At 34.2% G+C, this 24,209-nt stretch overlaps 1 protein-coding gene across 5 annotated transcripts in view; it reads left to right on the top strand.

The window, feature by feature from the left end:
* The window catches only part of SANBR (SANT and BTB domain regulator of CSR), a 57,611-nt gene that overhangs the window by 4,239 nt on the left and 29,163 nt on the right, over nt 1-24,209 (top strand). For 2 of the 5 annotated variants that reach the window (XM_077915516.1, XM_077915515.1), the window contains exons 2-10: nt 2,932-3,090; nt 7,561-7,747; nt 8,559-8,652; nt 10,588-10,826; nt 14,587-14,645; nt 16,853-17,013; nt 19,690-19,776; nt 19,887-19,997; nt 22,075-22,198. In XM_077915516.1, coding sequence (XP_077771642.1) covers nt 2,941-3,090; nt 7,561-7,747; nt 8,559-8,652; nt 10,588-10,826; nt 14,587-14,645; nt 16,853-17,013; nt 19,690-19,776; nt 19,887-19,997; nt 22,075-22,198 — 1,212 coding nt within the window. In that variant the 5' untranslated portion in view covers nt 2,932-2,940. Of the gene's footprint in view, nt 1-2,931; nt 3,091-6,826; nt 6,885-7,560; nt 7,748-8,558; nt 8,653-10,587; nt 10,827-14,586; nt 14,646-16,852; nt 17,014-19,689; nt 19,777-19,886; nt 19,998-22,074; nt 22,199-24,209 lie in introns of those variants that run through there. The other 3 variants (XM_077915517.1, XM_077915519.1, XM_077915518.1) reach the window with 3 other exon arrangements.

Consider the following 24,209-nt stretch of genomic DNA (forward strand, 5'->3'; position numbering starts at 1 on the left):
TCCCGGTGGAAGCCAACTGCCTCGGCCCGGGTCTGTGGTCGGGGAGCCGGGGCACGAGGCTTCTCCCCCCGGAGCGGGATGACCCCGGTCCTCTCCCCTGTGCTGTGCTGCTGTGCTGGAGGCCTCCGACCTGCCGCCGCCGCCGCCGCGCCGGCCCCTTCGTTCCGCACCTTTCCTCATACAAGCAAAAAAGTCTCTGTCTACAAAAGCCTTTTCCTCTTTTTTTTTTCAAGAGGAAAAGTCACCTGTCAGTCGTGGACCTCTCTTTGGTCTTAATTAAACTGGTTTTACTAATGCATTTAAGTAAACCAAGGTTGTGGGAGTGGGGGAGTAGGACAGGAGGGGTTTTGTTTTTGTTTTGTTTTTTGTGGTTTTTTTTAGGGCAGGAGTTTCTTAAAAAGCTAGTGCATTAATTAGAATTTTTATATCTGGTAAATAACATGTATCACCTTAACGTTGAAAATAGTTTATCAGTAATAGGACTAAGATTTAGTAGCAGTGTCATTTGAGCTTCCGATTTTTTTCTTAAGTGCCGCAGCTTTTGAGAAGTCTGTACTTTCTTTTTTTTTTTTTTCCCGGAATGGAGTGCACTGTGACAAGCTATTCCAAGGGAATTTATAAGAATGCCACGTATATTATAAATGAGTATCACATTTGAAATATACATAAAAATGTTTAAGTATTTGATACGGACAATATTTTGATTAGCTAATAGATGCCAACACACTGCAGGCTACAATAAATATTTATGATTTAAATAAATTTTTAAAAGATTTTATTCATTTGAGAGAGTGAGTGAGATAGCATGAGCAGGGGTGGTGGGTGGGGAGGTAGACCGAGGGGAGAGAGGAGCATCAGCCACTCAGGTGCCCCCAACAATAAATATTTTAGAAATTTTAAATGAATCTTTTTGTAAGTGAAGGAAAAAACAGCACCCAAGTCCTCGCCCTGAATTCTGTATTAGACTATTTTCTACTGAGGTCCAAACAAATTATAAGATACCCTATGTCCTCTAACATACATCTCAAATTGTGTAATATGAAAAGTTATGATGTGCTGGGCATCCAGGTGGAGAATAAAGCTCTGTCTGTAAAATCTGTTTTCAACTGGGTTCAAGGAAGTGTTTCAGAATTACTAAACTACATTTTGTTAAACTAAAATTATTAAATTGACCCTTGAAAATGCAGGGATTAAAAGGTAGTGACCCCACCTAGAGTAAAAAATACTTGTATAACTTTTGACTCTCCAAAAACTTAAGTACTAATAGTTTACTGTTTACCACAAACCGTACTGATAACGTCTATTAACACATATTTTGTATATGTATCAGATACTGTATTCTTACAAGCCAGAGAGAAGAAAATATTATTAAGAAAATCATAAGGAAGAGCAAATACATTTACAGTATTGTGGTGTGGCCAAAAAAGTCTGGGTATAAGCGGACCTGCACAGTTCAAACCTGTGTTGTTCAGGGGCCAGCTGTACTCAGTAACAACTATTATGTGTTCTTTACTCCCCCATGGCTCCCCTCTGCTTTGGCTCTCAGCAGATGATGTTAAAGTTATCTGTTTGACTGCTAGTATCCCTCACCAGACCATGAATTCCTTGAGGACTGGGACCATGCCGTATTTATTTTTGTATCTCCAATTCTGGGCCAATAATTGGACTCACTAAATGTTTATTGAACTACATTGATTTGGGAAGCCATCTAGAGCCTTTTTTTTTTTTTTAAGATTTTGTTTATTTGAGAGAGATAAAGAGAGCATAGGGGGTGGGTGTGCAAAAGGAGTGGGAGAGGGCAGTGCCGTGGTTCAGTGGTTTAGTGCCGCCTTTGGCCCAGGGCGTGATCCTGGAGACCCGGGATCAACTCCCACGTTGGGCTCCCTGCATGGAGCCTGCTTCTCCCTCTGCCTGTCTCTCTCTCTCTCTCTCTCTCTCTCTCTCATGAATAAATAAATAAAATCTTAAAAAAAAAAAAAAAAAGAGGGAGAAGCAAACTCCTCGATGAGCAGGGAGCCCTGCGCAGGGCTCAATCTTAGGACCCCAGGATCATGACCTGAGCCAAAGGCAGATGCTTAACTGTCTGAGCCACCCAGAAACCCCTTATTTATATACTTTAGAAAGATAGAATGCATGCGGGGTGGGATTGGCCCAAATGGAAAGGGAGAAAAGCAGACTACCCCCTGAGATCATGAGCTGAAATCAAGAGTCAGACCCAACTGACTGAGCCACTCAAGCACCCCTAGATCCTTTTTTTCTTGGTGATTCCATGGCCTGAACATCTTGGACACCCTTGGTAGCTGGATATGTTATTCAAGGGCTCCTGAATTGAACTAGAGGATGTGGTGGGTCGGGATCCAGGTGACAATGCAAGGGAAGCCTCCACCATGCAGGAGTGAGTGCACGTGTGTGTGCACGTGCGCACGCACACATGCATGTGTAGGTGCTTTGGCTTTTTATATTTGAGTGGCAGGGTGTGTTTGGATGTGTTGTAAGGATGAAATCTTACCAGATCAATTGTCATGTTTTTTCTGAAGACAAGAAGAACACTTCAATAAAACTTACTTCAAACGTACAGAAATAGTAATTATAATTGGTGATAGAATGTCCCACCATTTATAATAATCACGTGGCACAATAACAATGATTATGCTTATCCTACAATGTTAGATTAACTTGTTTTTTTTCACATCACATTTATTATACTTTTTTTCATGTTTCCATCCTATGTATCTATCCATCCACCAATCCATAATATTCAAATGATATGATATTTGAAGAAATTTGAGCTGTATATTCTGTTCATTTTAGGTCAGTTTTATTTTTCCTTTAGAGGTAGCATAAATTCTTAGGAATAAATTATAAATGATTTATAATCATCAGGAAAAACTTGGATTTCAGGTATAAATATGTCTGTTTGTCTATTTCTAGTTCCAAAAGATGAGTCGTGGATATTCAGAGAACAACAATTTCTTGAACAATAACAACCAAATGGTGTTGGACATGATTCTTTATCCATTAATTGGGATCCATCAGACCATCAACTGGGAAACTGTGGCAAGGCTTGTACCTGGATTAACACCCAAAGAGGTAAATAACCATCCCCCAGATTTCTCCTGGAAAAATCTGAAAATGATCAATTTAAAGAAACAGCTACTTATATGGAAACGGAAAATAAGTTATGAATAAAATAGCTAGCAGTGGATTGTTTCATTGTCCCAATAAAAAATTCAGTAGAGTTTTATTGTCAATAATTATGGATCCTGCAGAAAGTGATATGATAAGACAATTTGGAGCCAAGAGTGCTCATCATGTAAGATTTGGGCATCTCATCCTTACATAGTTATGGAAAATAAACGAACAAGATCAGGAAAACTTAAGATTCCCCAAATAATTGTTAGGCAGATTAAAATAGTTCAGTAGATAAGATCATAAGTCTCAGTAGCAGGAGTTCAATGTTATGTATCATTGTGCCTTACCTCAGAAGAATATCATATAATTGTTTTGAATTAAAATCAGGAAATTGAAATACAAAAAATAAACAGCTACTAAGAAAGGAAAAAAATTTTGAGTTTTACATATTCATATGCATAAATACTGAATGTGCATATATGGTATGTTTTGTCTAGATACAAACTGCATAAATTATATATTAACCCACCTAGTATGTTTAAATTCAATTGTTTATGTAACAACTGAAAATTCACTAATATGTAATTTTAATTAACAGAACTGATACTGTAAAATTATGGGTAGATGAAATTTTTATTAATCAAATTATATGTTATTAAATCCCTAATGCTATACTTCTCAAACTTGAATAATGGACAGACCTTTTTATTTATTTATTTATTTATTTTTTGCTTTATTTTTTTTTTTATTGGTGTTCAATTTACCAACATACAGAATAACACCCAGTGCCCGTCACCCATTCACTCCCACCCCCCGCCCTCCTCCCCTTCCACCACCCCTAGTTCGTTTCCCAGAGTTAGCAGTCTTTACGTTCTGTCTCCCTTTCTGATATTTCCCACACATCTCTTCTCCCTTCCCTTATTTTCCCTTTCACTATTATTTATATTCCCCAAATGAATGAGAACATATAATGTTTGTCCTTCTCCGACTGACTTACTTCACTCAGCGACCTTTTTATTTTTATTTTAAAATTTTATTTATTTATTTATTTATGATAGTCACAGAGAGAGAGAGAGACAGAGACACAGGCAGAGGGAGAAGCAGGCTCCATGCACCGGGAGCCCAATGTGGGATTCGATCCCGGATCTCCGGGATCGCGCCCTGGGCCAAAGGCAGGCGCCAAACCGCTGCGCCACCCAGGAATCCCCTGGACAGACCTTTTTAAAGGAAAAAACTTGAAAACTCCCAGTGTTGACTTAAATTATTTTTATTATAATGTAAATTAAATGTGCACTAACAATACTAGGTATAAACACACCCATACACCCTTAAACCAAATTTACAAATTACAGACACAAATGAAAACTAAAACTAACAAAATTCAAACTAAAAATGTTTACCTAATGCTGTAAGTAATAGTGTTTTGCTGAAATTAAATTGGTGATTATAAAGGAAATATTGTATGGTCTATTATGGCACAAAAATTTTTGTATTCAGCCTGTATTGCCACGTGCCTTTCATAGACTTCGTTCTTTTTCCACTTTTCTCTCTTTAACCTACTAGGAGGCCTTATCATGATGTTACTTGCCTTCCCTTGACACCAATGCCTCTCTCCTCTACTGGTCCCTTCCCTATCTTTCTCTTTTTAAAAATTAGCCTTAGACAATTAAAATATTTCCTGGTACAATTTAATTGTAAACAGAAAAGCGGATAGGCACTGAAATACTCTGTCATCCTGATGAATCAGGTGATTTTTATTTTATGTTCAAAATCAAAACTTAAAATCTAAAAGTTCTTACAGGGAATTCTTTGATTTCTGGTAATTCATCTATAAAACCTAGTTTGAGAAACACTGACCTCAGAATTTTTGCTGTTAACAGGAACTAAAATGAGTGAATCACCTCAGAGTTCTCTAGAAGTAGAAATAACATTATTGATTTTCCCCAGTAGATTTTAAGCATGTTCACCCTTACCCTGGTCCATCATATACACTCAATAAATACTTGTGGAATTAGTGAATGAACCAGTTCCACCATCTTCTTTTGCAGCTGAGAAAACCAATACCCACAAAAAATTACTTGTCCTTGGTTATGTTATAGGCTTTGTGAATTGATAAGGGAACTTATTTTTTTAGTATATATTATCACTCCCTAATTTATGCTTTTTCAAACCTTTTGGTTAAGTTTTGAAACTTGTTAGGTTTTAAAATGGGGCAAACCCATGAATTCAACTACTGTTCTAACTTTTTATCATGAATAACTTCAAGCATATAGAAAAGTTGAAAGAATAGTAGTACACCCCTGTATTCTTATATAGACGCCGTATCTGCTTGATCTATGTAATTTTCTGTGATACTTAAAAGTGTCAGATACTGTGACACTTCACCCCATAGACTACAGCATACATCTCCTTAAATTAAGGACGTTATTTCATAACCACAATACCATGGTTAAACCTAAGAAATTAACAATAACTATCATATCATCTAATATTCACTGTGTATTCGGATTTACCCAATTATTTTTTTTTTAACTAAAATACAACTAAATGTGAATAAGACTATATGTAAGTAGTGTTAAATTTTAAATAGTTTTTTAAACATTTTTTTTATTTGAGAGAGAGAAAAGGCATGTGCATGTGCACACAGGAGGAGGCAGAGGGAAAGAATTCAAGCTGGGGCGCCTGGGTGGCTCAGTGGGTTAAGCATCTGCCTTCAGCTCAGGTCATGATCCCAGGATCCTGGGTTGGAGCCCCACATCAGGCTCCCTGCTCAGCAGAGAGTCTTTCTTCTTCTCCCTCTGCACCTTCCTCCTGCTCATGCTCTCTCTCTATCCTGCTTGCTTTCTCTCACAAATAAATAGAATCTTTTTTTAAAAAAAGAAAGACTCTCAAGCAGACTCCCTGCTGAGAGTGAAGCCACTGAGATCTTGAGCTGAAATCAAGAGTCAGATGCTTAACCAACTGAGCCACCCAGGCATCCCTAAATTGTTTTTTATTACTAAACAAAACATGTCCTTAATGAACACACACACAAAGGAAATAAGTGAAAAATCAGAATAATATCTAAAGTAAGTTGTTAGCACCTTGTATATATCCTTCCAGATACTTTTCTATACATATAAGAATTCTTAAGATGGACATACAACAAATGTACTGTTTTGCTGCTTGCTTTTTCACATAGCATACTATAAACATCTTTGTGTATCAATTAATAGACTTTTGCAAGCTATGAGCTATTTCATGATTTATTAAAACCAGCCCCTTTTGTTGAATGTAGGCTATTATTTCCAACTTTTGGCTACTACAAATAACACTTGTAAAATATCTTATTGTTCTTTCCTTAGAGGATAATACATTTTTAAGACTTTTCTTACATATTGTCCACTAAAAGGGCCATCAGTGTTATATTCCAGTCACCTTAGCTGAGTCTTGATCCCTGTACTTTTTATGTCATGTATTATTTATGTATGTGTGTCTTTTCAAAATTCTTATTTATATATATTTTTAATAAGTGTTATTTCAGTTTTAATTTAATTTACTTAATTTACCTTAACTCCTAAAGAGGTTGAACATTTCCCAGAAAGAAGCAGGCTCCTCACTGAGATATAATGTATGAATCATTACATTTTTCTAATAACGTTATAACATTGGTTTTTCATGATTTGCCCAGACATTCATCACCACTTTTTTTCAGGTGGGAACCAGTCGTGGGGCTTGATTCTAAGAACCTGGGATCATGACCTGAACTAAAGGTAGATGCTCAACTGCTGAGCCACTCAGGTGCCCCTAAAGTCTTCATTATTTAAATAAAGAAAATCTAGTGTCACAAAATAGATTATTTTTGGTTTCTAATGAAGGTTGATATTTGGTCTGATTCCTGGTGGAAACTCAGTTAATGTAAAAATAAAAGCCAAGTGTTTAGCTAGATTATTACAATTGTCAACTGATAATAAATACAAACCATGGGGGAATATGGTTGTAAAGGTGCTTTTCATTTTCCTATCACAGCATAAACATATTGTGCCATTGGGTTAAAGCGTATTTTAAAAAGTTCTATGGGCTCCTGGGTGGCAGCATCTAACTCTTGGTTTTGGCTCATATCATGATCTCAGGGTTGTGAGATCTGGCTTTGCAGGCCTGCTTAAGATTCTCTCTCTTTTCCCCTCCCTCTGCTCCTCATCTCCTCCACCCTCTGCACATATGCATCCATGCTCTCTCTCAAAAAGAAAGTTTACTCTGAATTTTAAAGAAGAAAAAAGTCAGAAGCTTTTGTATATTGAAGTGTGGCTAATTTTCTAGGAATTACCCAGCAGATTAGAATTCGCTTGTAAAAAATGATTATAGAAAAATATCAAATAGAAGGCAAGAAAATAATCTTATTTTTTAACTAAGAGGAACCTGCATTTCCTTCCTTTTATGTCATTACAGTGTGCAAAAAGGTTTGATGAACTGAAGAGCAGTGGAAGTTCGCCTGTTGATAACCAGTATAGTCCTCTAATGGCTGCTGGAGAGAGTCCTGTGGAAACTTTAGCCACATATATCAAATCCTCCCTTCTTGACATGCAGGGAGACTTTCAGGAGACTCCAGTTGGTCAAGATGCAATTTCCAAAACAGGTCAGGTTTGAAAACAAAATGCAATACTTGTCCTTATGATAATTTTACAAAATATGCATTTCAATCAACCTTTTTTTCTTTATTTAAATGCTAATGTAAACATTACTAGAAAATCTATTAGGATTTGTCTCTTTCTGAATTTTAGAAATGTGTCCTTGCTATATTTGAAAAATGTTGTAATGTTAATATGCAGGTCAAAACACGATCACTATAAAAAGCTTTTTACTATATCAAAATTTACTACTACAATCTGTTAGCCTAGTTATGTCATAAATTTCAAAAAGATTTGACCTATACTTTCTACTTAATTTTTTTTCCTAGAAAATATTGCTTTCTTCTTGTGTTATCTACACTTTTATTGTAGTTAGCAGAGGCTTCAAATGACACAGTGGCAGGATAGAAAAGATGTGTTTTCTGCAGTTACATTGGAAATAATAACTGATTTTAGAAATTCTGAGTGTAGTGAATGATTTGAATCTCAGCAGCAGTAGTCAGAATACTGGTATAAAAATTTGCTTCAGGAACAGAGAACTATACTGTTGGCTTTTGAACATTTGACCCCTGTCCATTCACACCATATCATTTCTTAAATCTTCAGTGTAATGTTAGCAATGTGTGATCCTTTTTTTGTACTGTTTCTTACATATACCTTTAGAAATATTAAGGGAAATGCCACCTAACAAAGTACCATTTAACTAGCCTTGGAAACCATGCATTTACAGTATAACCATTCAGTAAGTAAAAACCCATTCTCAGCTAGACATGCTAACCTCCCCCTTTGTTTTTGTATGTGTTTGTTTCTGTATTTAAGGAAGACATAGTATAGCTTCCACAAGGAATTGTTCTTCAGAAAGTGAAAATTGTACTACTCGTAATGGTGGAGAAAAGACTGAAGAATCTGAAGGGTAGGAGGCTGGTTCTTTGCTAGATAAGATTTAATATGAATATCAACCTTAAATTATAAAATATATGATTGGTGATTGTATATATCAGTTACCATAATTTAGGAGTTTCACAATACACAATTGTTGAAATTGTTAGGATCAGAATAGTTTATATGTTGAACTATGCCAGTGCTTGATAGGTAAACATATGGCTTATTCACATTATAATTAAATTGGACTACAGTTTTCCATTTTAAAAATTCATTTTCATATTTGTAAATATTAGGAGTAACCTCTACGAATAAGTAAGTTTGAAAAACAAATTTTAAAACCTAAAGAAAAATATCTGCCATTTGTTCTCCAATTTTATTAAACTAGATGTATATTTTAGAGCCATTGAAATATAATTCTCATTATAGAAACACTTAAAAATTAGAATACACCTTTCAGTATATTGCAAGTTTTGATTGTTTTATATTTTACATACAATATGTTAGACATATTTCAAGTATTCACCTTGATGAGTTTTAACAAATGAGTTTACCATACATGTAACCATCACTCAAATGAAGATACAGAGTATTTTCATATCTGAAAGTTCCTTTCTGTATTTTCAGATCCGATAGGTTTTTTTGTAACAGTTTTATTCATATATAATTCACATATCATAAAATTTACCCTTTTGAAAAAGTTCTGGAGATGGATGATAGTGATGATCATATAACAATGCAAATGTACTTAATGCCATTAAACTGTACACGTAAAAGGGCTGATATGACAGATTTTATGTTACGTGCATTTTACCACAATAAGAAGAATTACTCTTTTGAAGTATATAGTTCAATGATTTTTAATTTGTTCACATAGATTTTTAATGGATAGTTTTGTTTGTATAGCACAAAAATTTATCAGGTATTTTTTTTACTGGAATTATCTAGTATTTCATATTGTGGACCCAAAAGCCACAGAACCATTATGTTTCATTATAACAGCCATTACCTATTTATATTTTGACTGTAATTTCTTTGGAAGAACAATTTATGAAGTTATTTAAATTCCTTTGACTTTGACAAGAATATTAGCTTATAATCCTTTTTCTGGTAGTCCAATTTTGTTTCAAATGTATTTTTTTTGTACTAGAAAGTTATGGAATTCCATTGAACACATTAAATTCTTATTGTAGGAGAGTGTGTCTCTATTCTGTTTTGTAATGATGTGAAGGTAGTTGTGGATCACACTAATATTTCTTTTTTTGAGGTGGTATAATTTTCAAGGGAAAGTAAATGCAAGGAGTATATAATTTTTGAAGCAGTCTTTCAGATGCATTATCTGAACTTACTCTTAAATTGTTTTTTAAATATGTTAATATGCACATTGTAGTCTTGAGCCCTTTTTACTATATTTACTAATTTATATTTGATGAATGCTTAGAAACAAACTCTCTTGCTGTTAAAAATAACTAAGTAGCCATGCTAGTGTTTTGATTCTTTAATGAATAATTTTAACTGTTATTCCTAATTATTAGTAATAAAATTTTAGTCTTTAGTCTTTACTCATCATACCCATAACCATGTAAAAGTGCCATTTTATGTTCTTCACAAGAATTAGAATGTGTTATTTAATTTTTTTGTGAATTGGTATTTTTTTTTAATTTTATTATTATTGAAAAATAAACTTTAAGCCATGTAAATTAGAGTCCTATAGTAAAATATTTTTGTTACGCTCTTAAGTTATTGGGCTTAATAAGCTTAATAGCTTAAATAAAATTAGTCAAAACCTAAGATATAGATCAGATTAGCAAGACAATGAAAAATTCTGGATGTCAAACCCTATAAAATTGATGTATGGTCAAAACTTCCAAAAATCTTGTTCTCGTGCTTCCAATAAATGTCAGTATTCTTGGCTCCTCTTCTAAAACTCTAATAATTTCATTTCTGTGTAACATTTTTTATGAAGGCCAAACATGGTGATCCATGTATGCGATGAAGCAAAAAATTTGAAAGAAGATTTTATTTGCCCACGAGATCTTTTGATATCAGAAATGAAGTACTTTGCTGAATATTTATCTATGGATGCCCAGCGCTGGGAAGAGGTGGACATTTCAGTTCATTGTGACGTTCACATTTTCAACTGGTTGATAAAATATGTTAAAAGGAACACTAAGGAGAATAAAGATTGTGAGATGCCCACTTTAGGTAAAAGACAATCTATTGCTTATTTTGTAGTGAAATTTATGTGTCACCTGTTAGTTGCTTCAGGCCAAACATGCAATGTGGAAAATTATTTGGACATTAGTATCTGTGCTGAGATTAGTTACCACCTTTTAGGAAACTGATACCTCATCCTTTTTTAGTAGATTGTAGTGAATGTATGACAAGTGGACAGGTCTCTAGATCAGCAGTTCTCACTGTATAGTACATGGACCTCTGGAATCCTGGAGATATTTTACAGGATTCACAAGGTCAAGACGGTTTGCATTATAATACTAAAGTGTTATTGTCTTTTTCTCTGTGTTGACACTTGTTCAGATGGTACAGAAGTAATGGAAGATAAAACTGTGGGAGCTTTAGCACACATCAGGGCAGGGCACCAAACTGTACTAGTAGTCACCCTATTCCTCAATACCATATGCTCATAGATTAAAAGGAAAAAAAAACTAAAAGAAAAAATTCACTCTCACTTTAAGAATGTCCTTAAGAAAACAGTAAAAATTATTAATTTTATTAACTCTTGACCCCTGAGTATGCATCTTTTTCATGTTCTGTGTGATGACATGGGAAATGCACTTCTGCTGCACAGTGAAGCATGATGGTTGTCTGGAGGAAAAGCACATGTGAAGTTGTTTGTATTGCAAGCTAAACAGGCTGCTTTTTAAAAAGAGAAAGCCATTTTTACTTGAAAGAATGATAGGCAAATTATGGTTTTTCAGACTTAGGCATTTGGCAGATATTTTCTTGAAAATGAATTAAGAGACTGGTCTACTAAAGGGAAACAACTGACCATATCTATTGTCAATAACAAAATTCAAGGTTTCACGTGAGAGTTAGAGTTAGGAAACCTTGTACCTGCTTCCACATGCTTGACAGCTTCTCCATATTTGAAGACTTTTCTGATGAGACTAGTGGTAATACTAAAATGTGACTTTTTAAATATATGTTTTACAATGAAATGTTTCAACATTTAGAAGGTCCACATAACTCAGCGAATCAATATTTTTCAAATGATCAGTGCATGTTGTTAAAATCATGTATGGGTTAAAGATCCATTCAAAGTGCAAGATAAATCCTTTGACTTTAAGATAACAGAACAGGAAAAGTTCGTTTGACTTCAGATCCTGTTATAACTAACTTTTAGATATTTTTTTTTAATTTTCATTTATTTATGATAGTCACAGAGAGAGAGAGAGAGAGGCAGAGACACAGGCAGAGGGAGAAGCAGGCTCCATGCACCGGGAGCCTGATGTGGGATTCGATCCCGGGTCTCCAGGATCGCGCCCTGGGCCAAAGGCAGGCGCCAAACTGCTGCGCCACCCAGGGATCCCTACAACTAACCTTTAAAAGAAACTACCAATCATTAAGTTGGGAGTAACATAAGAGAAGACTACCCACACATTGAATGTAGAAACAGATATAGTATCTAGCTGCCTTCTCTTAAGTCAGGCATTGAAGAAATTTGCAAGAAATATCAGTGTTACTCTTCTTGTTAACTTGTATTTTGGAAAATATAACTTTTCACAAAATATGTTACTATGTAATGAGTTTATTATTCTTTTAAAAAGAATTGAGAAGTATTTGAAATTTTTCCCTGTTTTTATGGTCAGTACTGATAAAATAACCTATCTAAACAAAAAAGCGTCTTAAGATTAAAAGTTTTAAGAACCAGCATTCTAGATGAAAGGATGGTAATTTCTTAGTAATCTTTAGTTGGGTATAGACTTGTATAGGAAATCACAACTGTGATTTAATGAAGTCTTTTGGTACACTAGAAAGCAGCACCAAAATATTTTTTAATTTTTTATTAGTAAATAAATCTATAGTGACAGTATAAAAATCTCCTGAAGAAATATATATTTCATTACATTGTAGTGGACCAATTTAATGGAAAAAAGTTTCTAGTCGTTCTTAAATAAAATTACAAGATTGCTAAATAAAAATTTTCAGCCAGAGGCTGGAGATTCCAGATCACCCAGAAATGATATGTATATGTGAAATAAATCAAATTATGTAAAGAGAAATAAATATTGTTTGATCCAGCATATTTATACATGTAGTAAAGATAAAAGAAGTGGAGCAAAACCAATCATTCTGTAATCTTTGACCTTATATCAATGGCTACAAACATAAATTTTTTTAAAAAAAATTTTTTGAGAGATACACAGAGAGAGGCAGAGATATAGGCAGAGGGAGAAGTAGGGAGCCTATGAAGGACTCGATCCCAGGACCCCGGGATGATGCCCTGAGCCAAAGGCAGATGCTTAACCACTGAGCCACCCAGGTGCCCCAAACATAAATTTTTATAAAAGCAATCTTTGGGGGCACCTGGGTGGCTCAGTCAGTTTAGCTTCCAACTCCTTATTTCAGCTCAGGTCATGATCTTGGGGTTGTGAGATTGAATTCCCACATTAGGCTCCACACTCAGGAGTCTGCTTGAGAGTCACTCTCCATGTCCCTTTGCCCCTCCCTCGACTTGTGTGTGTGTGCATGTGTGCACGTTCTCTCTAAATAAATAAGATCTTTTTAAAAACAAATAAATAAATAAATAAATAAATAAAAACAATCTTTATTCTAACCAGGAAAACCACCAAAATGCTTAATTAAATCTCTAATAATGCAGATGATGAGTCTTAGCTGGAATGGGCTATATTACACTTCCCTGAGGGATTTTTCACTAGTTCCCTCCTCCCTTCACCATTGCTATTTAACCTAGAAATACTACTACTTTTTTTTTTTTTTTTTTAGAATTTTACTTAAGGCAATTGTTAAGGGGAAGGTCTGGTAATTTGTTTTTTTTAATATTTTTGTTTATTTATTTATTTATGATAGTCACAGAGAGAGAGAGAGAGGCAGAGACATAGGCAGAGGGAGAAGCAGGCTCCATGCACCGGGAGCCCGACGTGGGATTCGATCCCGGGTCTCCAGGATCGCGCCCTGGGCCAAAGGCAGGCGCTAAACCGCTGCGCCACCCAGGGATCCCGAAATACTACTTAAATAAAGATTAGGATTACTTATTTTAATCAATGTCTGCATAGTCCTTTATTTAGAAGAATTGTCTTAGTACTATAATGCTAAAAATCACAGCTTTTTTTTTTTCTTAAACATATCTCACAGGAGATGACTTAGGTTTACCAAAATAATAGTGTCAGTTGGCATTTCCCCTTCCCTGGTTAGGCCTCTCAAGGCTCACTTCAGCCTGCCTTTAGGAAGTAACTTTAGTACTTCAACCATAGTAAATTTTATCTTTCAGAATTTTTAAATTAAATATTTGTTCACAACAAGCATTTTACTACTTTTGAAATAATTTCACTACTAACAAGTGCTTTCATTAATCATTTAAAGGAGTTTCTCACTATGATTTTTTTTAATGTAATGAATTATAGTCTCACTTTTAATTATATTTTTTTTGTGATTTAGGTAAGGAGAAAAGTTTGCATGTGTCCTATCTTTTACTGGAGTCTTTTACTTGATATAAATCTAATACCAGCGCAGATTTACTATGTGCTTTTCCTATACCTGTATCTAAAAACTGGAGTCTTTTACTTGGTATAAAACTATACTCTGTACCTTGTATTTTAACACTACATTGTCTTTCTTTCATGTATCTAAGATATATGATGTAGTATGGTTATAATAAATTGCTCTTATAATGTAACATCCTCCTTTAAGGTGAGAAGGAGCCTGTTCTGAGGAGGTTGAAGTACAAATCAAAAGGAGAATTTAATTTTTTTCTTTTTTTTAGAGCCAGGAAATGTCATTTCAATTCTTATTTCTTCAGAGTTTTTGAAAATGGATTCATTGGTAAGTATTAACAAAATATCCAGGCTCTTTTTTGGGGTGCCTGGGTGGCACAGTCAGTTAAACATTACTCTCAATTTTGGCTCAGGTCATGATCTCAGGGTTGTGAGATTGAGCCCTGCGCTGGGCTCTACTCTGGGTATGGAGACTAATTAAGATTCATTCTCTCTCTCTTTTTCTCTCTTCCCCTCTCTCCCTCCTCCTTCCCCCCCACCTCTCTCCCCCCTCCTCTCTCTGTAAAAAAAAAAAAAAAAAAAAAAATCCAAGCTTTCTTATTCACCTGTGCTTAATTTAACATACAACTTGATTTTTTCTTCAAGTGTCTAGAAATTTTTAAGACATCTTACTAAAATAGTTGTTAATTCAAAAGTGTGATTCTGTAACTGAACTAAAAGGAATTTCCTCCTTAGTTACAGATAGAGACTACATCAGGTAGAGTTGTCACACAAAGGAAAACTATTTGCAACAAATAAGGAATAACTTCCAAAATCAACTTCCATTACTTCCCAAGCAGGGGTGAGCAGTTCCTTTTATTTAGGGTTTAGGATAAATATCCATAAAGAGGAGCTCTGTCATTGCAAGTAAAGATGGGTCATAAGATACAGGCGACCTATGCTATTTTAGTGAAGCTTGTGCTCTTCTTAGGGTAGAGACTTTAATATGATAATAAAGCAGAGGTAACTGAAGAGGGGAAGGGGTTATGAGCATCAACTGTGTGGTATCTTGGTATCTCTGTTAAGGAATGCATGGCCGACCTTACTTTGGAAACAGCAGAGCATTTACCACCAATTTGTTGTCTCTTACATGGTCAGGCTATTTCCAGGCTGATGGAAACTGTTTTTACATTCCCTTGGTTCCCTTAAAATCCTTAACTACTGAGGTCTTTGTATTTCTTTGTAACTCTGGCACCTCCTAGGAGGTTCTGCAAGAAGTGTGCTTGGGCAAGTAGGACACAGATACAGAAAATAGCGTGGGCCCTAAAATGACTTCTCCTGTGTTAGGAAAGTTTTGTCTCATCTTTCTTATTCTAGGGACTCCTAATTCTTTCTGCTTACAATCCCATTAGAATTAACTGCTCTTAAAAAAAAAAAATCAACTGCTCTTTTTCTGTGGAAAAGGGGTTAGACTATTATGTACCATTAGTATATCATGCCTATAAAGTAAATTTATCTTGCAAGGAATAACTATTAAATTAGATGAAACTAAGCAGAATTAGCTTTGATGCAAGAGAGGTTTTGCTCTAAAATCAAATTAAATGAAAATTAATGGAATATATTTTCTAAGTAATTTCTTTAGGCAAGTTTTACTTATTTGTGTCTTTCATTTATAATTCGGTGAATTAAAAACAAATATCTAATTATTACTATAATCGTGTATTTGTAAACCAGATGCTAACGTCTGTTGCTTAATAGTAATTGGTAAATGTAAAAACGCAATATGTATATGCACATATCAGGCTCTACATTAGATTTATTTGTTCCTTTTATTTAATTATTCACATGTTTATATATGTTTATGTTAAAGCAGAGTACTTCTTTGCTATATTAACAGATGTGAAATTTGTTTAATTGGGGTTTTACTAGTTCTCCATATTCTTCCTTAGTTGCTCCCCATTTAGTTGTTGGCATTAATTCAGGGAAGGGTTACAGAAAAAAGCAGAGATGAAAAGCGTCCTTAACCTTTGAGTGTTGAAGTCTAAGCCCTACAGCATATTTTTTATGCCATAAACAAAATATTTTGAAAATACGTGAATAGCCAGCACCACTTTCCCTCAAAACCCAAGTCTACCTTAAAAAGTAAGTAAATATACCTCAGGTTGGAGAAGGGAAGAAAATCAGAAAGCAAGCACAACACAACTGAGAAAACCCTAAAGTGACTAAAATTATATCTCAGCCACTCAGAGGTAGAGGCTTCATATTGCCACTGGGTCTAGTGATTGGAAGCCACATACCTTGTATACTTGAGTTTGTTGACTGAGATTTATATCTGCCGCAATTATGAAAGATTGTACTATTGTTTAAAGTATGCTAAGAAAACTGAAGATTATTTTCCTAGCTCTGTATGTGTTTGTACAAATATGGCCTGTTGGCTCACTTTGGAATAGTATAGATTAACCAAGAAGGTTATTGACATGACATGACATCATGACATGACATGATCTTTCATTGCTACTCTTTTCAATATTCATTTTCTATCATGTGTTTTTTTAGGTTGAACAATGTATTCAGTATTGCCACAAAAATATGAATGCCATAGTAGCTACCCCATGCAACATGAACTGTATTAATGCAAATCTTCTTACACGTATAGCTGATCTTTTCACACACAATGAAGTTGATGATTTAAAGGACAAGAAAGATAAATTTCGAAGGTAATTTTCTTAATTTAATTTTAACCAAGTGTCCCTATTAGAGGGAATATATTTGAATTTCATTTTAGTGATATATTCTATTTTTAGAATATTTTTAGAAATATTTCTATTTTACTGCAAGTAAAATAAAATGTATCCAGAGCAAATGGCTCTAGATAAAAATTAGTGCTTAAATTATTTTGTGTAATGTATATATTGAGTGTATTGTGTTATTGAAGTATGTTAAAAATAATTAAGATAGGCCTTATTATAAAGAGAAAGAATAGTAGGAGATGAGGTCAGCAGTGGTCATATCATTTAGGTACTGTTTAAGTCTTGGCAAAGAGGTAATATTTCACTGTATATATACATGTACTGTATCTTTTTTTATCCATTAATCTATCAGTGCACACCTGGGTTGCTTCCATATCTGGGCTATTGTAAATAATGAATACACATAGGGATACATATATGTTTTCAGATGGAATATTACTTAACCATAAAAGGATGACATTTGTGACAACATGGATGGACCTGGAGGGCATTATACTAAGTGAAAATTTTACCTAGTTTAAACCTAGTGTGGGGTTGAGCAATTAAGTGGATTATAGTGCCATCAATAGAGGAGATATTGGGGTGACGGGGGCATCAAGAGATGGGTTCAGTTCTTAAGATTATTTGATATATTTAATATGCTTTAGGGACATCCAGGTAGGATAGCAGAGATAGGTGGATATATAAGTCTGAAACTTAGGTCAGAAGTCAGAGCTTAAAATAGAAATACAAGAGTAGATAGATTTGAAATCATGAACGGGGTGAGATTTCTTTGCAAGACATTCTTCACTAAATTACAGTGGCAACTTTACTGTAAATTAGGTGACTGTATATGGGAGATGTGTTTTCAAATTAATGTAGGTTTTTTATTTTTTTAAAGATTTTATTTATTCATGAGAGAGACAGAGAGAGAGGGGCAGAGACATAGGCAGAGGGAGAAGCAGGCTCTCTGCAGGAGCCAGATGTGGGACTTGATCCCAGGATCATGCCCTGAGTCAAAGGCAGACACTCAACCACTGAGTCACCCAGGCATCCCATAATGTGGGGTTTTGTTTTGTTTTGTTTTTGTTTTTGTTTTTGTTTTTGTTTTTAATTTTTTATTTATTTATGATAGTCACACACAGAGAGAGAGAGAGGCAGAGAGACACAGGCAGAGGGAGAAGCAGGCTCCATGCACCGGGAGCCCGACGTGGGATTCGATCCCGGGTCTCCAGGATCGCGTCCTGGGCCAAAGGCAGGCGCTAAACCGCTGCGCCACCCAGGGTTCCCTGTTTTGTTTTGTTTTTGAGCAAATACCCAGTAATGGAATTACTGGTTCATATGGTGGTTCTATTTTCAATCTTTTGAGGGACCTCTGTTTTCCAGAGTGGCTGCACCAATTTACATTCCCAACAACAATGCACAAGGGTTCCTTTTTCTCCGCATCCTTACTTTTACTTATTTCTTGTCTTTTATTCTAACCATTCTGACACTTGTAAGGTGATATCTCATTTTGGTTTTGATTTGCATTTCCCTGATGATTAGTGATGTTGAGCATCTTTTGGCTGTTGACCATCTGTATGTCTTCTTTGGAAATGTGTCTATTCAAGTCCTCTGCTCATTTTTTAATTGAGTTGAGGTTTTTGGTATTGAATTATATAAGTTCCTTATATATTTTGGATATTTAACCCCTTATTAGATATATCATTTGCAAATATCTTCTCCCACTCAATAGGTTGACTTTTTGTTTTGTTAATGGTTTCCTTGCTTTGCAAAAGCTTTATATTTTGATGTAGTCCCAATAGTTTATTTTTGCTTTTGTTTCCCTTGCTTAAGGAGCTATCTATAAAAAAGTTACAAAGAAATCATACTGCCTGTGTTTTCTTCTATGAGTTTTATGGTATCAGGTCTCACATTTAGGTTTTTAATCGATGTGAAGGTTTTTTGTGTATGGTGTGAGAAAGTGATCCAGTTTTTATTTTTGCATGTAACTGTCTAGTATTGATTTCTTTGTTTATACTTACATCAGTAGCACACTATCTTAATGACAGTGGCTTTATAGTATTTTTTTAGTATGTAGTAATTTGAATTCTGAGAGCTTAATACATAAAATGGGATTAATATCCTAAATCCAGATCTGGCCTCAGGATATACAGTTGGAATTAATGGCATGAGACTTAAAGTTTAGTCACATTGTGCATAATAATAAAATTTTTATTAACATATATTGAATGCTTAATGCTATATCTAGCACTCTTTAAAAACACTGTTTATTTAACCCTCATAAAACCTTGTGAGTTTGGAATTATAAACCCCATTTTATAGATGAGAAAACAAGGTTCAGAGAGGTTAAGTAGTTGCCAGAGATCATATATCAAATTGTTGGTAGATCCAGGATTGTTAAGCTTTCAAGTTCTTCAATATTGAATATTCCAAACAAATATTCTTATAAAAATACATTCTTGATTAAGCACTTATCATTAGGTTTATTTACTTAAAACACTTATAAATATATCATAAATTCCCAAAGAGAGTCTTCCCAAGGATTTATTAATTTTATTTTCTACATATGCAGGTAACTGAGTATTTATTTTCATCACTATCAAGTAACTTTAGTAATATAAACAATAGAAAATTAATTTCTTGGTCATTTGTTGTTAATAGTAAACTTTTTTGTAAGAAGATCGAGAGACTTTTTGATCCTGAATACTTGAACCCAGATTCTCGGAATAATGCAGCAACATTATACAGGTACAGTAATGTGTTTTTCTTTGGTATTCTATACAATATAGCTGAATTCTTTAATTTTACTCCCTTTAAACTTTTCTACTTGGGTGTTTTTGTATCTTCTTGTGTTATAGATGCTGTTTGTGTAAAAAACTTTTAACAAAGGAAACAGAAAGAAGAATTCCTTGCATTCCTGGAAAAATCAATGTGGATCAACATGGAAATATTATCTACATTCACATAAGGTGCAGTGAAAATAAAATACAGCTTTTAAATGTGAATTACCAGTGTTTTTCTAAAACTTTAACTAGTTTTATAAGGAATAGAATAACATTTTTTTCAGAATGTGATTCAGCTTTGACTTAGATACTTTCAAAAAAAATTTTATATAAAAGCTGTATTTTGTTTACTGAGTAAATTTCATGATATTTTTAAACTTTAAAATAGTAAAAGTGAGTGTGCATTAATCTTGAAAGATATTCTGGCCAGTGCCATAAAAATGATTTCGTTTCATTATCTGATTTTATTTATACAAACATACTGAATTTAACAGAACCAGATTTACTTTCAGGTAAATTTTGGTGAATGAGGAAATTGTCTTTAAAATTGAATATTCCATAATCTATTTATTCTTCATACGTTGTCAGTATTCCATTAAGATATAGTTCTATTTTATTCTGCTTTAAATTCAAAACCAGTTGTCATTCTCATTTGGGGGAAAGAGTATCATAAATTGGTATAATATCTTAGAAAACCAAAAATTCTGAAATGTATATATTCTCTAAAAATATCATCCTGCTAGGAATTTATCCAAAGAGATAATGCTAGATTTGTGAAAGCTCTCAAGAAGAATATTTATTGCTATATTGTTTAAATAGGAAAAAAAGGGAAACATCCAAATGATAAAGTGAACTAAAATAAAATATATCCATGCAGTAGTGTGTGTGTGTATATATATATTTTTTGAAGTGTGTATACATATATATATTTTAATATATGTCTATACATGTCTAGCCAATTTTTAATGTGCAGCCTTTGAGAATAATGTTGTAAGAGTATATATTCTTATGTAGCAAGTTGTTAGCGATGACTTAAGTGAAAAAAAGGTCATAAAACTAAAACCACTAAAATGTAAACTGCAGTGTTACTTTTAAGTGATAATATTATGGATGCTTTAATTTTGTTCTTTTTCTGTTAAAAATGTACAGCACTTTTGTTAAAGGAAAAAAATAGTATAAATGTTAAGTTTCTTATTTTAAACATTAAAACAAAGATAAACACATTTGACTCTAGCACAGTCATGCTTAGGTTTTTTTTTTTTTTAATATTTTTTAAGCTTTTTTTTTTTTAGTAATCTCTACACCCAACATGGGGCTCAAACTCAAGACCACAGGATCAAGAGTCACATGCTCCTCTGACTGAGCCAGCCAGATGCCCCCCAACAGTCATGTTTAAAATGTTTCATTTTTCTCTTCATACAATATTCATTAGTTATAAACCTGGGATTTTATACTTTTTTGATTTGAGACTTGATCTCACCTTTTGGAAAGCACTTCCATTCTGACAGCAATAATTATTAACTATGTGAAAAAAATTGATATTGACTTCAGCATCCATTTTTCTTGTTTTATTTAAAGTATTTTCCTGTAAGTCATTTGTTGATGACATTTTTTCAGTTGTCTTTAATTAAAACATGTGCCTGTGCAATTTGTAATAGCATCATGACATTTTGCTATGTTAAGGACAAAGATAGCAAAAGTTCAAAATTATTAAGGGACTTGGGAAAAATAGGAACTTGAGTTACACATAGACATTGCAAGTAGGGTTTTAAGCCTTAGCTATTTTTTTTAAGTTTATATTAACTTAAAAAATGTGTGTTACCAAGACCTGATTATATATTATTGTGTTACTCAATTACTTGAGAATGCTTTTTGAAAATAATACAAAGAAATGTTTAGAATCACCAATGATTTTGTAACTTATTTTATAGTATGCACAATCAGAATAAAGTATTGTAAGCCTAAGTCCCAACTATTAACCTGCTCAAACCATATTTAATATAGCTTAGCAAAATAATTTATCTAGTTTAGCAAAATAATTTAGCATTTAATATTTCATATATTTTTCTATTGTCCACAGAAAAAAGGAATAAACAAACTCCCAAGTGAAATTTTTTCTACTGCTCAGTATAGTCCATCCCACAGCTATCATTTGGGAGATGTTTCTATAAATAACCCACAAATTTAAAAACATTTGCTTAAAATAATTTGTTTATGTTACTTGCTTGTGAAATAATATAATAATTGAGGCTCTTTTCCCCAGGGATAAGACTTGGGATGTTCATGAGTATTTGAATAGTCTTTTTGAAGAATTAAAATCTTGGAGAGATGTTTATTGGCGCTTGTGGGGTACAGTCAACTGGCTTACTTGTTCAAGATGTTATCAGGTGAGGGTTTTTTTTTTCTTTTTCTTTTATTTATTTATTTTTTAAAAGATTTTATTTATTCACGAGAGACAAGAGAGGCAGAGACACAGGCAGAAGAAGTAGTCTCCCCATGGAGAGCCCGATGCAGGACTCACTCCAAGGACCCCAGGACTGTGCCCCAAGCCAAAGGCAGACGCCCAACTACTGAGCCACCCAGGTGCTCCTCTTTCTTTTTAATATCTTGCTCTCACGCAATCATAGCAGGCCTTTTTTTTTCCCTTAAGATTTTATTTTTAAGGGGCTCCTGGGTGACTCAGTCAGTTAAATATCTGCCTTCAACTCAGGTCATGATCCCAGGGTCCTGGGAACAAGCCCCACATCAGGCTCCCTGCTCAGTGGGGAGCCTACTTTTCCCTCTTCTGTTCCTCCTGCTTGTGCTCTCTCTCTCTCAAATAAATAAAATCTTTTTAAGTAATCTCTACATCCAATGTGGGACTCAAACTCCCAAGATCAAGTGTTACATTCTCTACTAACTGAGACAGCCAGATGCCCTGTGTAGCAGGCTTTTTAAATATATGCTGCTTAGGGGATCCCTGGGTGGCGCAGCGGTTTGGCGCCTGCCCAGGGCGCAATCCTGGAGACCCAGGATCGAATCCCGCATTGGGCTCCCGGTGCATGGAGCCTGCTTCTCCCTCTGCCTGTGTCTCTGCCTCTCTCTCTCTCACTGTGTGCCTATCATAAATAAATTTTTAAAAAATTAAAAAAAATATATATGCTGCTTAATTAGTATGTTTGAGTATATTTGGACAGTATCTGACATCTTTTTAACAAAACTAGTGCCAAGAACAATGATACTATTAAACATTGCTTGCATCTGACTTTGTCTCTCTTCATCTTCCTTTTGTCATAGCTGAAATAATCATACCTTGTTTATTTTTTAGAAAACCAACAGATTTTAAGTGACCAAATCTGTTTTTTCAGTGAGGAGAAAAAAAACAAAATCCTTACTGCCTTCAGTTATTTCAAGCTAAACTATTTCTCTCTTAGCCCATTAATTTCTTTAGAAATTCAGAAGCGCTTTGTAGATACAGTACTATTGGTATGTTCTGTTCTTACTGTAGCAGTTGTGTTCCCAAAAAAAGGTTAAAAGATTTTGTTCATTTTTTCATAAGTGAAGTCTTTAATAAAAGCACAAGAAAGCTTGCTATTTGAAGGTACCTATAATAAATCCTTTTAGAGAATAAATAGATCTTTGTAGGTCACAGTTATTCCTAATCAGTCTTAGGTATAAATCCAGAGTGTTCTACATAAAATTTTTTATGAATCCCTAATGTCTCCCTGCGCCCAGGAATTTTCATCTCTCACTTGATTAACAACTTTCAGTAGGTGGAAGGAAGAGCAGCTTATCAAAACCATCAGAGTGAGTTTTTTTCAAACTATTTAAGTTTCCACAAATGGACTACCAATCCCCCAAATTTTTTAAATTGGATTTGTTGAGGTAAATATCCGAATAGTAAAATTTATCCTTATACAATAAAATCCATCCTTTTTATGAGATTTGACAGATGCATATGGTCATATAAATACCACCACAGTCAAAGCATAAGCCACTTCCCTCAGCTTAGAAATTCCTCTGGGCACCTTCTCAGTCCCTTCTTCTACACCAGCCTCTGGCAACACTGATCTATTTACTGTCCCTATAGTTTTGGCTTTTCCAGAATGTCGTATAAAAAGAATCATACTATATTTAGCTATTTGAATCTGGCTTCTTTTACATAGCAAATGGATTTGAAATTTATCCACATTGTTTTATGTGTCAGTTTATTCCTTTTTAGTGCTAGATAGTCTATTGTATAAATGTATCACAGAATGTTTATTCACTCACTGGCAAGGGACTTTATAGTATTTCTAGTTTAGGGCCATTACGAAAAAAGCAACTATAAACATTTCTATACAGCTTTTCATGTGAAGATAGGTTCTCATTTCTCTTAAGTTATTACCTAGAAGTAGGATTGCTGGATTGTGTGATAAA

Source organism: Canis aureus, chromosome 11 (assembly GCF_053574225.1).
Source record: "Canis aureus isolate CA01 chromosome 11, VMU_Caureus_v.1.0, whole genome shotgun sequence".
In the NCBI taxonomy this organism is placed as follows: domain Eukaryota; kingdom Metazoa; phylum Chordata; class Mammalia; order Carnivora; family Canidae; genus Canis; species Canis aureus.